At 47.7% G+C, this 12,953-nt stretch overlaps 1 protein-coding gene and 1 pseudogene across 1 annotated transcript; one reads left to right on the top strand and one right to left on the bottom strand.

Annotated features, from left to right (window-relative positions):
• Positions 1-390: 390 nt before the first annotated feature.
• Positions 391-2,837, top strand: LOC125516871 (annotated as a pseudogene).
• Positions 2,838-4,065: 1,228 nt separating this feature from the next.
• Positions 4,066-11,671, bottom strand: LOC125516870 (probable LRR receptor-like serine/threonine-protein kinase At3g47570). The gene is made up of 7 exons (XM_048682155.1): positions 10,756-11,671; positions 10,510-10,653; positions 9,259-9,620; positions 9,151-9,160; positions 9,055-9,062; positions 4,864-7,820; positions 4,066-4,758 (listed from the first exon to the last, which is right to left on the bottom strand). Exons 1-7 carry the CDS (start codon positions 11,656-11,658, stop codon positions 4,334-4,336), a joined length of 4,809 nt encoding a protein of 1,602 aa, XP_048538112.1. The 5' UTR covers positions 11,659-11,671; the 3' UTR covers positions 4,066-4,333.
• Positions 11,672-12,953: the final 1,282 nt, after the last annotated feature.

Raw genomic sequence — 12,953 nt, 5'->3', positions numbered from 1 at the left:
GTCTCCCACCTCCCCGTCAGGGACGCCGTCCGAACCGCTGCCCTCGTGCTCCCGGTGGCGCCACCTCTGGCGCTCCACCCCGCTCATCCTCAGCGACGCCTAGGACTGGACGCTCGAGCGAGCTTTTCGGCTCGGCCCGAAACTCGCTCCAGCTCAGCCCAACTCAGCTCGGCCCAACAAGAAAATAGGCCGAGCCGAGCTAGCAAATTTAGGCCCGTTCGACGACCGAGCCGAGCCGGTTTCCGCTCGGTCCAACTCGGTGGCTCGTTTTGCAGCCCAATTAATTTTTTTAGATAATTCTCAGCCCATTGCCTAGACATAGCAGCCTACAGGAGCAGCCCAAGCCCATTAAAAGCACCCCGACTCACATGTGCGTCCCCCAGCGAGCGAATGCAGCCGCCGCTGCTTAGGGTTTGCGGCTTGCCGCCCCGCCGCCGTCCAGCCAGTGGCCACCACCCTACGCCGCGCTCCTCGCCGCGCATGAAGCTCTATGGCTCGCCGTCGACACCGACGGCGTATGTGCCTGTTCGCCGCTGCGCCGGACGCCGCCGTTCGTCGTTGTCGTGATTCCTCGCCGGCAAAAGCAGGTATGGCCTCCAGTCCATGCCCTCCTCTCCCGACGATGACCCCAGCAGCCGGCCACGCGGAGGAGACTTTGCGAGCACACACACGCACCCACACTTCACCGGCATCGCCCAGCGGCGCGCACGCACACACCGGCCGCTCCCATGCATATTGAAGACTGAACATACATCGGCACTCACTCACACGAGCCGCTCGGGCTGGACCGAGCAGGAGGCAAGACGAGCCGAGCCAATAAAAGTAGGCTCGTTCACCAACCGAGCCGAGCCGAGCCAGCTCGCTCATGGGCGAGCCAAAGCCTAGCTCAGATCAAACTCGGCTCGGCTCGGCTCGTGTCCAGCCCTAGCGACGCCGACCTGTCCCCCTCTGCGGTCGCTCGCGTCCTCGCAGACCACCCGGGCCCTTTCCGCGCCACCCACATCGCCCGCTGCAGGTTCGCATCCCACGGGCGTGAGCTCGCGGAGTGGTTGGGCCTCCTCGCCGCCAAGGGCATCCTGGACCTCGTCCTCGTCAACGACGAGGGCGTCGCCAAGCTCCCCACCGACATCCTCCGCTGCGCCTCACTCCAGCGCCTCTTCCTGGGATTCTTTACGTTCCCGGACACCGCTGCTCTCTCCCGCGGTGTACTTGGACCACACACCGTTCACGGACATCTCTGCCTCCGTGCCTCCGTGCTGCCTCGCCTTCAGGAGCTCGGCATGTTTGCTTGCAGCATCAGCGAATGGGACCTGCTCTACATGCTCGATTGCAGCCCGGTTCTGGAGAAGCTCACGTTCGTATTCAGCGGTACCCCCGATGCCTTCCACCTCCGCTGCAAGAGCCTCCGGTGCGTGGTCTTCCTGCTGGAAGCGCCCCGCAGAGGTGACGATAGGAGTATTGTGATGATCAAGATTGCTTGTGTGCCCAACCTGCGGGCACTCGGCTTCTTGGAGCCAAGATTTCACCGGCTGCAGATCGGCGACAATAACATCAATGTATGAACTTTCCAGGATTCCATCACTCTCTCGGTACATAGTAATGCTTGGGAAACCTGTTGATATGTATGAGGTGACATATTTGCTTCTTTTGGTGCATGTTTGGCCATTGCAGCCTGGCACAGTGCCGAGCCCAAGTACAGTGGTTCCAAGCGTCAATATATTGGCTTTGAAGGTTAATTTTGGTGTCTTAAGGGATGTCAAGATGACGGTGGCCTACCTCGGATGCTTTCCCAACATTGACACGCTGCACATCGAGGTGATATCCTTGTATCCCATGCAATTATTCAATCAGTTACTTGACCCCCATACCACTATTTATGAGCAATGGAAGATCATTACCTCTTGCATGATCCATCTCTCTAATGCACCATTTACTGATATGATGTTTCAGTCTATAGCTGAACGCACTGGAAAAAACCATGCCAAGTTCTGGCAGGAGCTCCCTAGTTGAATGCATCAAGTCGCACCTCAAGAAGATGGTTTTCCATAAATATAGAGGGAAACGAAGTGAACTTGAATTCCTTAAGTTCATTTCCAGGAAAGCGCAAGAGCTACAGACATTGTATGTTCTGCTAAACAGACAGAGTCTTACTTCGGTGTCCAAGCAGGCAGAGATGACAAGCAAATTGGTGGATCTCTCGGAGGTAGCATGGAGCTGTGATTGCAAGATAATGGTGCTAGGCCCTGAAATTCAGAGTAATTGGAGCATCCAGAAGGCATCTGATCTTACTGTCGACGACCCTTTTCACTAATGAATTGAGGCTGGTTATACATTTACATGATCAAAAGATTTTTTTTCTTTCTCTGCAGAGAGTGATTTACTGTTCTTCATATGCAAGGGCACTGTTTAGTTTGTAGGCAAGTATGTCTGTTCTTGACAAAGAACATGAAGATTTCAACTAGAGAATGAGTGTCTGAAAGTGTTTAAGCTAGCTGTACTATGCTTCATTCAGAGTGTACTAGTAACTGTTATCTACTCTGTTTAATCCTGATGTAAAAGATCAGTCTGATCCTCCTTCCGAACATGTTTATGCTAATTTTATTTTCCCCTGTTTGATGTCGTCTATGTCAATTTCATCATCATCAGATGATCAGAGTATACCAAGCTACTTAGGTGTGCTCCTGATTTCTGCATTGCAGCTTTTGCTGCTACATATTCCTGAACAGTATTATCTGTTATTTTATTGATGCAGAAAAACTTTCAGTTTCAGTTTTATAGTTTCTCTCATGTAGTCATGTAACTGTTGAACCGTCACCACTCTAGTTTTCATACTTTTCAGCCATCAGAAAGCCTCCCCAGGAGTTATATCTCAGGATAGCCTCCGCTGAAAATGGCTGCCGCCAAGAGCTCTTGCGGCGCAAAGGAGGCATGACCGCCGTCCACCGGGCAAGGTTTTCCTGGCGCGAGGTAGCTGGGAAGGGGATGATACTATGGCGGTGGTGGGAAAGGGCGGAATCAGACGTCCACCCTGAGTTTGGCTGGCAAGTTCGGAGTTTAACTGCTCCCTCCGTTCACAAATATAAGATGTTCTAACTTTTTTTTGAACCGGATGTCTATAGACACGTTTTGGTGTGTTTGTTCACCCATTTCAGTTCATATGTAGTTTATATTTCAAAACATCTTATATTTATGAACAGAGGGAGTAGTTAATAACAAGTCACCACCAATTAATCAACTTTTGAGATTTTATCGACACAAGTAAACATGGCAAACAACTGAATGATCGTCTCAATAGTTCGGACTTCAGGCACACACACATGGGGATCAACTCATATATAATGTTAGGTTATCAGCAATAGCCGGAACATGCAGAAATCTCAAAGCAAAAGAGGGGAGAAACGGTGTGAAGCATAAACATCAACCAGAAAAGACTTCAAAATTTCGAAGGAAGTTCCGAATGGGAAATCAGATGATCTTCTTATGAAGACACTACCACCTTCTGAAGCCGCAAATGGAGCATTTGCATTCCTGTTTACTGAAAGGAAAAAAGCTTCTGCAGAAATAACTTTGAAGCTATGCCCTCTGAAAGCTTCTTACTGCAGAAATAACATGTGCGCAACATCATAGACAACGCACGGGCTTTTGTTGACGCTCCACATGTGTAACACAATGGTCTAGGGATCTAAACCAGACGAAAATAAGAACTTCACTACCAGTTTTAGTGCAAATTCAGATTCAAACCACATAGTAACGACGCCGGCAGCTTAAACTGAAGATGCCCTGTCAGCCACCCATGAATGATGAACTCTCTTGTGGTACAGGAAGTAAATCACAACAGGCAGTGCCAGTAAGCACCTATACGGTTCCTGATTGATGCTAAGAATTTTTACTCATGTGTACCTATGTGCGCAAGTAATCAGTGAATAACTGAATATCCGTGCACTCACTGCCCCGTTCTATAGCAGAGCATAAGCCAACACAACTACGCAAGGCATGTCAACTTTCAAGAATTGATAGCTAAATTATCCAATCAAACTCAAGATGAAAACACACTATTCGTTTAAATCTTGTCATTTTTGTCTAATTCACAAATCATTGCATTATTGGATGAATCTTTACAAGTACACATTACGTAGCATTACTAACATTCCTGAATTATTTCACATTTTTTGAGAATCAGAAAAAAATGAAGAGGAGAGAGAATATTACTTGCACCGGCAACCAGTTGCAGAAAATCCTCTTTCCACAGGTGTATTGCTATTTTCTTAAAATAACTACCATATGAGTGGAAAAGTGAAAATTATGCACTACATAGACGCACTAAAACATTATCTCATGAACGTTGTTGCGCGCTTTGAGTTGCTGCCATGAAAGCAGAGTAATCCTTTTTAATGTTTTTGAGCCTCACGACCACGTCGCTCATGCTTGCCCTCTGACTGGGAGAATCGTCCGAACACTCTAGACCCAGCTGGAATATCGACACAAGAAAGTTTCCATTGCAGGAAATGGATGATGACGACGATGAAGTATTAATTGTTTGGTGATGGAAGGCAAGGTTCATTTCTTCACCCTGCTGTAGCTTCTCATCCAAAACATCAACGAGCTTTGCTGGAAATGCTTGCGAAACCCACTGCCTAAGGCTAGATTCTCCAACGAACATAGCGTTTGTGGGCCTCTTCCCTGTGAAGACTTCAAGCAACATGATCCCGAAGCTGAACATGTCAGTCTTTCGTGATGCCTTTCCCATGAATGCTAGCTCTGGTCAAGCCAAAAAAAAAATCAACATAATTAATTAATCAAACCAATAAATGATGGTTATCTATTCAAATAAATTGCTTCTGTGTGATCATAACAAGTACATACCAGGGGCCATGTACCCAATTGTCCCCGGCATACTTGCTGAAACCATGGAGTTGTCATCACGTAGAAGTAACTTTGCAATGCCAAAGTCGGCAACATGCGCCGTCATGTCGTCATCGAACAACACATTGCTAGGCTTCAGGTCGCAGTGCAAGACAACTTGGAAATGATGATGGTGCAGGTACTCCATTGCCTCTGACACGCCAAGCATAATGTCCAATCTCTGGATGAATCTTAGTGGTTCCCTTATTTCATTGTGCAAGTGTGTCTCCATGCTACCATTGGGCATGTACTGAAGGAGCAGTGCCTTGAAATCCAGGCTGGAACACGCATTTAATATTTGTATTAAGTTGCGATGCCGAGCCATGCGCAACACTTGACATTCAGCATCAAAACTCCTCACAGCCTGCTCGACTTGCATATTGAGCACTTTTATTGCAACCACCAAACCATCATCTAGTTGGCCTTTGAAAACTTTGCCAAAACTACCGGTACCAAGTAGGTTGTCCTCATTGAAATTTTCAGTGGCACGAGCAATCTCATGGTAGGATACTAACCTATGGCTGATCAGATCAGTCATGCTAGTAGAAGCCGTACCATAAGATTGTTTCTTATTTTTCTTTCTGACCATTAGGTACATGGTGGTTGCAAATGCACCAACTCCAATGATGACAACCGGGAGTATAAATTTGAGGATGTGTCGACTATAAGTCAAGTGAGACTTGTGCGGACACGGTGACAGTCCTAGACGAGGAGCACCACATAGCCCAACATTCCCCATCAAAGATTGCAAGGTGATGTTTGAGAAAACACGTCCATTTGGTATTTGCCCTTCTAACCTATTGAAGGAGAGGTTCAGAGAAGAAAGGTAGGTGAAGTTAACGAGGTATTCTGGTATTGTACCTGAAAGATTGTTTGACGATAGGTCCAATGTTTCTAAGTTGGTTAAGCGGCCGAAAGAGTTTGGGACTAAACCCTTAAATGAGCTGTGTGAAAGATTTAGGTAGGTTAATAACATGGCAACCTGTCCGAATGAACTTGGAAGGCTACCACCCAAGAGGTTACTAGAAAGATCCATCACGTCCATACTTTGCATATGGCTAAGTTCAGAAGGTAATGTACCGGTTAGGGAATTATGTGACAGATCTAGTTGGATAAGGTTACTGTGATAAAAGAAGCTTGATGGTATTGTCGAAGATAGATGGTTATAAGATAATGAAACGTGCTCTAACATGGTGAGGTTGTCCATGGCATATGGTATGGAGCCAGATAACATATTGTCCGAGAGTTGTAACTCTACAATATTTCTCAGCATACCAATTTGTACAGGGATTTGGCCAACCATTCTATTTCCAGCGAGATCAAGTGCCTGGAGATTCTCCAACTTAGAGATGGATTCTGGTATTTCTTTGGTAAGATGGTTGTTGGAAAAGCTTATCAGACGAAGACCACTAAGATTTGATAGTGTTTCTGGAATCCCACCAACCAAATGGTTATTCTTTGCTTCAACTACTACCAGGTTAGTCGAGAGGTTACCGAAATAGCTGGGGATACTCCCAGAGAAAGGATTATTTGATATGGCAAGGGTTTGAAGTTGCCGACAATCGCAAAGGCTGGCCAAGAAACCAAGATCCCCTTGGAGATGATTCTCTCGAATATCAAGATACACTAGAGGCCTGTTATTTCCAAGTGTTGACGGTACTGGTCCAGTCAGCCGATTCCATCCCAAACTTAAGACAGACATTTTTGAATAATTTCCTAGAAATTCTGGTAAGGGACCTGTTAGTTGATTGTCCGAAAGGTGCAACCAAGTCAGTTGTCTCAGTTCTCCCAATTCCACAGGAATATCTCCGCTTATGTTGGAGTACGAGATGTCAAGGAAGTTGAGCATGGTGAGATTTCCAAGCACAGGCGGGATCGGGCCAACTAGGGCATTGTCACCCATAGAAATCAGCGTAAGTTGTGGTAGCTTAGCCAGCCATACCGGCACCACATCCACAAATAGATTTGCAGCAACGGAAAGTAGCTGAAGATGCTGGGACGATGCAAGGCCCAATGGAATTTGACCCTCGAATTTGTTCTGATAGAGATCAAATTGTTGCAACATGGGGAGGCTAAAGCTTCTATTTTCTGGTATATGACCTGTTAGATTGTTGTTCCCCAGACGCATGTCAACAATCCTCGACATGTTGAAGATGGTAGGAGGTACTGGACCAGTGAGCTGGTTCCACTTCAAGTAAAGAAACTTGAGCATGAGCAAGGAGCCAATACCAGATGGTATTGGGCCAGACAGACTGTTGTTCATCATAATTATGTAGCTCAGTGAAGGTGTGTTGTCAAATGAAAAATTCGGCATGAGGCCCGTAATGGAATTTGTTACGAGAGAGAAGTACCTAAGGCTACGCATGTTTCGCACCTCACCGGGGATCTGCCCCGAGAGCTGGTTGAAATTTAGGACAAGAAATTGGAGCTTCGTGAGGTTTCCTACACTAGACGGGATTGTATCCGACAGGCTATTGTAGCCAAGATCAAGATACCTAAGACGAGCTAATCTTCCAAGCTCAGCTGGGATAGAACCAGTGAGGTTTGTGTTGGTTAGGTTGATGGTGTGGAGGAAAGAGAGGTTACCGAGGTGAGGGCTGAGCTCTCCATGAAGCGGAATGTCCGGCAGCTCCAAAGCAGTGACACGCTGGTGGTGACGGCGGCTGCACGACACACCGGTCCAGCTGCAGAAGGACGCATAAGTTGTCCAGTTATTGGCAATGGTAGCCGAAGGGTCGGAGAGCTGGGATTTGAAAGCCAGCAGCGCCGCAAGGTCGGTGCTGTTGCTCGGAGCAGGAGATGAAGCAGCCATGAGTAGCAAGCTGGTGGCCATCAGCATGGCCGGAATGTATGAACGGCGCATCTCGTCGCGCATCTGCGTAAGTTTTTTTGGTTTGGGACGAGTAGGCAATGTTAATCTTCAGTCACGTATATAAAGATACTCACCAAAGATAGACTCGAGAGTGTTTGGCCTGGATTCCAGAACTTGGCATTGTCATGCTTTGTCTGAAGTGAGTTGCCCCCGGTGACCCGTTTAACCTGTACTACAACACTTCATTCCATTCTACTCCCTCCGTTCCTAAATGCAAGTCTTTTTAGAGATTCCAATATGGACTACTCCTACATATACGAAGCAAAAAGACTTCTATTTAGGAACGAAGGAAGTATTAGCTAGACCAATCGGCGCGTGAGCTAAAGTTCTACGTATCATATTTTCATCATCTGCGCGTTTTACTTGCAGGCTTACGGTTGCTCGCTGTAGTAGCCTCTTATGCGGCCTGGGATTTTATCATTAGACGGAAGACCTTGACTAGCCTGGTGAGCTTGCGGCCACAAGCATGGAGCAGTCGGCAGTCCATCATAGCCTCTTATGTTACCCTTCATCCACGGGCAAAGAATTTTCTGCGGCGATAATGACCCAAAAGCAGCAGGGGAGTAGTGCTCTTTTAAAATAAAAAAGGAGTGCCAAATAAAATTAAAAAACAGAAAATAAAATAGAGAATCAATACAGCAAAAAGGAGAAAAGAAAGTTGCTCTGTACGTAACTTGCTTTCTAGCCAACTTGATAGAGGTTCAGGTAGACGCCTTTGCTTCGAGGATCACCATGCCAACGTCTGCCTCGAGCAAGGGCTCTTCCATTCTCAAAAACATGGACAAAAATTTACAGCGTCCTGGGCAAGGAGGGGGCGATTTGCAGTCATCGCAATGATGCCGTAGTCTGATTTTGCAGTTTGTTTACGAAACCGTGTTCAATGGGGTTGATAGGAAGCACAAGGGATGCCCGACGTGTTTGCAAGGAGGGAGGCGACACATGATAAAGGTTCCATAACAAACACGCCGACCATATAAAGCATCTTCTTGCGGTGGCGGCAGTCTAGTGAAGTGTTACGATCTGGGCGTGGAGTGGTCAATATGCAGATTAACTCAGTGTGGGTGAGCAGTAAGGCAGATCGTTCTTTCCACCTTCAGGTGCTACTTGATCAACAGGTCTAGGCTGACTGGAAGGGTAGAGTACATAGTAGATCCAAGATTGCTTGCTGGTTTATGAAGCAACACCGAAATATATAGCAGAAATAAAAGCACACAGCGTTTGGCATCCTGATACTAGTCTTTTACTAGACTAGGAACAAACATAGGGGCATTACATAATACGGTCCATTCTGAATGAAGCATAGCACAGACAGTTCAACACTTCCACGTGTACTCGTGCTCTAGTTGAAGTCTTCATGTTCTTTGTCAAGAACAGACATAGTCTTGCCTACAAATTAAACAGTGACATTGCATATGTAGAACAGCAAATGATTCCCCCAGAAAACGCTTTGGTTCACGCAAATGTATAGCCAGCCACAAACTCACCAATGGAAAGGGTCGTCGACGGTAAGATCAGATGCTTTCTGGATGCTCCAGTCATTCTGAAATTTAGGGCCTAGCACCATCATCTTACAATCACAGCTCCATGGTACACCCGAGAGAGCCACCAGTTTGCTTGTCATCTTATCCGCCTTGGCCACCGAAGTAAGACTCTCTCTGTTCAGCAGAACATACAAAGCTTGGAGCTCTTGCGCGCTCGTGGAGATGAACTTAAGGAATTCAAGTTCAACTTTGTTCCCTCTGTATTCATGGATAACCATCTTCTTGACGTGGGACTTGATGCATTCAATAGTAGAGAGCTCGTGCCAGAACTTGGCATGGTTCCTTCCAGTGGGTTCAGTTAAAGACTGGAACATCATATCAGTAAATGGTTAATTAGAGATGGATAATGCAAGAAGCAACAGTTTCCATTGCTTGGTATGAGTGCCAGATAACCACTTCAGTGGGTTGAGTTGACTGGAATATCATACTATCAGTAAATGGTTAATTAGAGATGGATAATGCAAGAAGCAATAATTTCATTGCTAATAAATAGTGGTATCTGGTATGAGTGCCAATTAACCACTTCCAGTGGGTTCAGTTAAAGACTGGAACATCATATCAGGAAATGGTTAATTAGAGATGGATAATGCAAGAAGCAATAATTTCCAGTGCTAATAAATAGTGGTATGAGTGCCAAATAACTACTTCCAGTGGGTTCAGTCAAAGACTGGAATGTCATATCAGTAAATGGTTCGTTAGTGATGGATAATGCAAGAAGCAATAATTTCATTGCTAATAAATAGTGGTATCTGGTATGAGTGCCAATTAACCACTTCCAGTGGGTTCAGTTAAAGACTGGAACATCATATCAGGAAATGGTTAATTAGAGATGGATAATGCAAGAAGCAATAATTTCCAGTGCTAATAAATAGTGGTATGAGTGCCAAATAACTACTTCCAGTGGGTTCAGTCAAAGACTGGAATGTCATATCAGTAAATGGTTCGTTAGTGATGGATAATGCAAGAAGCAATAATTTCCATTGCTAATAAATAGTGGTATGAGTGCCAAATAACCACTTCCAGTGGGTTCAGTTATAAAGAATGGAACATCATATCAGTAAATGGTTAATTAGAGATAGATAATGCAAGAAGCAATAATTTCCATTGCTAATAAATAGTAGTATGAGTGCCAATGCATGAAAGACTTTAGGTGCTAAACCGACTGAATAATTGCATGGGGTGCTAGGATCTCACCTCGATGTGCAGCGTCTCAATGTTGGGAAAGCATCTGAGGTAGGCCACCAGCATCTTGACATGCTCTATGACACCAAAATTAACTTTAAATGCCAATATCTTGATGCTTGGAAGCACTGTGCTTGGGCTCCGCTTTGTGCCAGGCTGCAATGGTGGAACAATGCACCAAAAGCAGATATATATGTCATGCATCTCTATTCTCTATACACATTATTAGCAATCCATGGAATCTTGGGAAGTTTATACCTCAATGACATTGTCGCCGATCTGCAGCCGGTGAAATCCTGGCTCCAAGAAGCCGAGCACCTGCAGGTTGGGCGCATGAGCAATCTTGATCATCATAGTACTCTCAGCATGTCCTCCACGGGGCGCTTCCAGCAAGAAGAGCCGCTCCAGGAGCGGGGCATCCACCACGGCAACCTCGTCTGCCATGAAGATCCAGAGGAGCACGCACCGGAGGCTTCTGCTCCGTAGATGGATGAAATCGGGTGTACAGCTGAGCACGAACGCGAGCTTCTCCAGAACCGGGCTGCAAGCGAGCATGTAGTCGAGGTCCTCGTCGCTGATGCTGGTCGTGAACATGCTGAGTTCCTGGAGGCGGGGCAGGACGTCGGCTCGGCGGGAGAGACCAGCGGTGTCCGGGAACGTGAAGAAACCCAGGAAGAGGCGATGGAGTGAGGCGCAGCGGAGGATGTCCGCGGGGAGGCGCATGGCGTCGGGGGGGAACCTGGCGAGGTCGGCGTCGTTGACGAGGACGAGGTGCTGGATGCCATTGGCAGCGAAGAGGCGCGGCCACTCTGCGATCTCGCGCTCGTGGGACGCGAACCGGCAGCGGGTGATGTGGATGGCGCGGAAGGGGCCCGGGTGGTCGGCAAGGGCGCGGGCGACGACGGATCGGGGCAGGTCGGCGTCGTTGAGGGAGAGCGGGGTGGAGCGCCAGAGGTGGCGCCAGCGGGAGGCGAGGGAGGCGGTGCGGGCTGCGTCCTTGACGGGGAGGCGTGAGACGATGCTGCGGAGGAGGTCGTCGGGGAGGGCGCTGATGCGGTCCTCGCCGTCGTAGTCGACGGCGGGGGAGAGGGAGGCGGCACTTGCCACGGTATTTACACCGCCGGGGCGCCAGCCCATGACGTTCTCGACGATGGCGGCCATGGCCGGAATGGAGTGGGGTTGAGACGCGGCGACGCGCGGACTGAAGGGGAGAAGCTAATAAATGGAGTGGAGTGGAGGCGCGGCGGCGACTGGAGTGGAAGTTTTTTTTAGGGGAAAAAGCCAATTTATTCATCAAATTCCACAGAGTGTGGGATACAAGTCGGAGCCTGGGGTTGGCCTAACCAGATGTGGCGCCCCAGCCCTAGTGAGAGTGAATATTTGGCAAGTTTATGTGCGTCTCCATTAGCCGCACGACCTTCGAACACAAAATTACAGGAAAAAGAAGAAGCTCTACTTTTAATCTCTTGAACAATTGCAGCGTTTCTGCCCTTGTGTGCTTTTGAAATATCATTGACTACTTGCTTAGCATCGGAAGCGATGATCAGATTGTTAAGGTTGAGATCTTCCGCCAGCGCAAGTGCTTCTCGACATGCAATTGTCTCCAGAATAGCCGGGTCGTCCACTCCCGCAATGACCAATGCCGAACTTTCCATGTAGTTGCCTTGATGATCTCTGCAAACCGCAGCTGCTGAACCACCCCTCCCAGTTCTGACGCCGGCATCGACATGGATTTTAAACCAGCCCACCGGTGGTGCTCGTGGCCTAGTCTGGCCAAGAAGGCCGCCTCGCACTGCTTTTACCGTCATATTCTCAAGCACCTCCAGCTCCATTATGAATCTTTTTACAAATTCTGTAGTGGCATGTGGAGTTTAAAATATACCTTCATGGATTGCCCGCCGCCGTGCTGTCCATATAGCCCACAGCGTGACTGCTAGCAACACAAATTGCTCGTGTGACAGGGAATCCATCAGCGTGAACAGCCACAGCTTGGCTTTTGGTTCGGTAGTGGCGACCATCATTTGGGCTAGGTCATCATCAACTAGCGCCCACACACACCGCGACGATGTGCAGTTTAGCAAGGAGTGACGCCATGAATCTAGCGAGCCACACATCCCGCATGCAGAGCTGTCTGTCATGTGTCTATGGGCCCGAACATCTTCCGTCGGGAGGGACTGGCGTGATAATCGCCACAAGAACATCTTAACTTTCCCTGGAACCTTGGTGTTCCATAATGTTTTCCACGATCCTTCTTCAACTGATGTCGTTGAAGAGCCTGCTGTACCTTCGACCCATGCCTCCCGACGCCGTCTCGTTTCCACTAGCATGCGATATGCTGACTTGACCGAGAAAACACCATTCCTTTCATAGTTCCAGCTCCAAAAATCATCCGTGTTATGCGTGCATAAAGGTATACTTAAGATTACCTTAGCATCCATCGCCATGAAAACTTGATT

This window comes from Triticum urartu, chromosome 6 (genome assembly GCF_003073215.2).
Source record: "Triticum urartu cultivar G1812 chromosome 6, Tu2.1, whole genome shotgun sequence".
In the NCBI taxonomy this organism is placed as follows: Eukaryota; Viridiplantae; Streptophyta; class Magnoliopsida; order Poales; family Poaceae; genus Triticum; species Triticum urartu.
Note: the sequence above shows the minus strand (reverse complement) of the source record. Positions and strands in the feature narration are given on the sequence as shown.

Coding starts and splice junctions, on each gene's coding strand:
- LOC125516870 (XM_048682155.1), bottom strand. CDS start 11,658: ATGGCCGCCATCGTCGAGAACGTCATGGGCTGGCGCCCCGGCGGTGTA. Junction 10,654..10,755: donor TCGGCGACAATGTCATTGAG/GTATAAACTTCC, acceptor CCACCATTGCAG/CCTGGCACAAAGCGGAGCCC. Junction 4,759..4,863: donor AATTGGGTACATGGCCCCTG/GTATGTACTTGT, acceptor TGGCTTGACCAG/AGCTAGCATTCATGGGAAAG.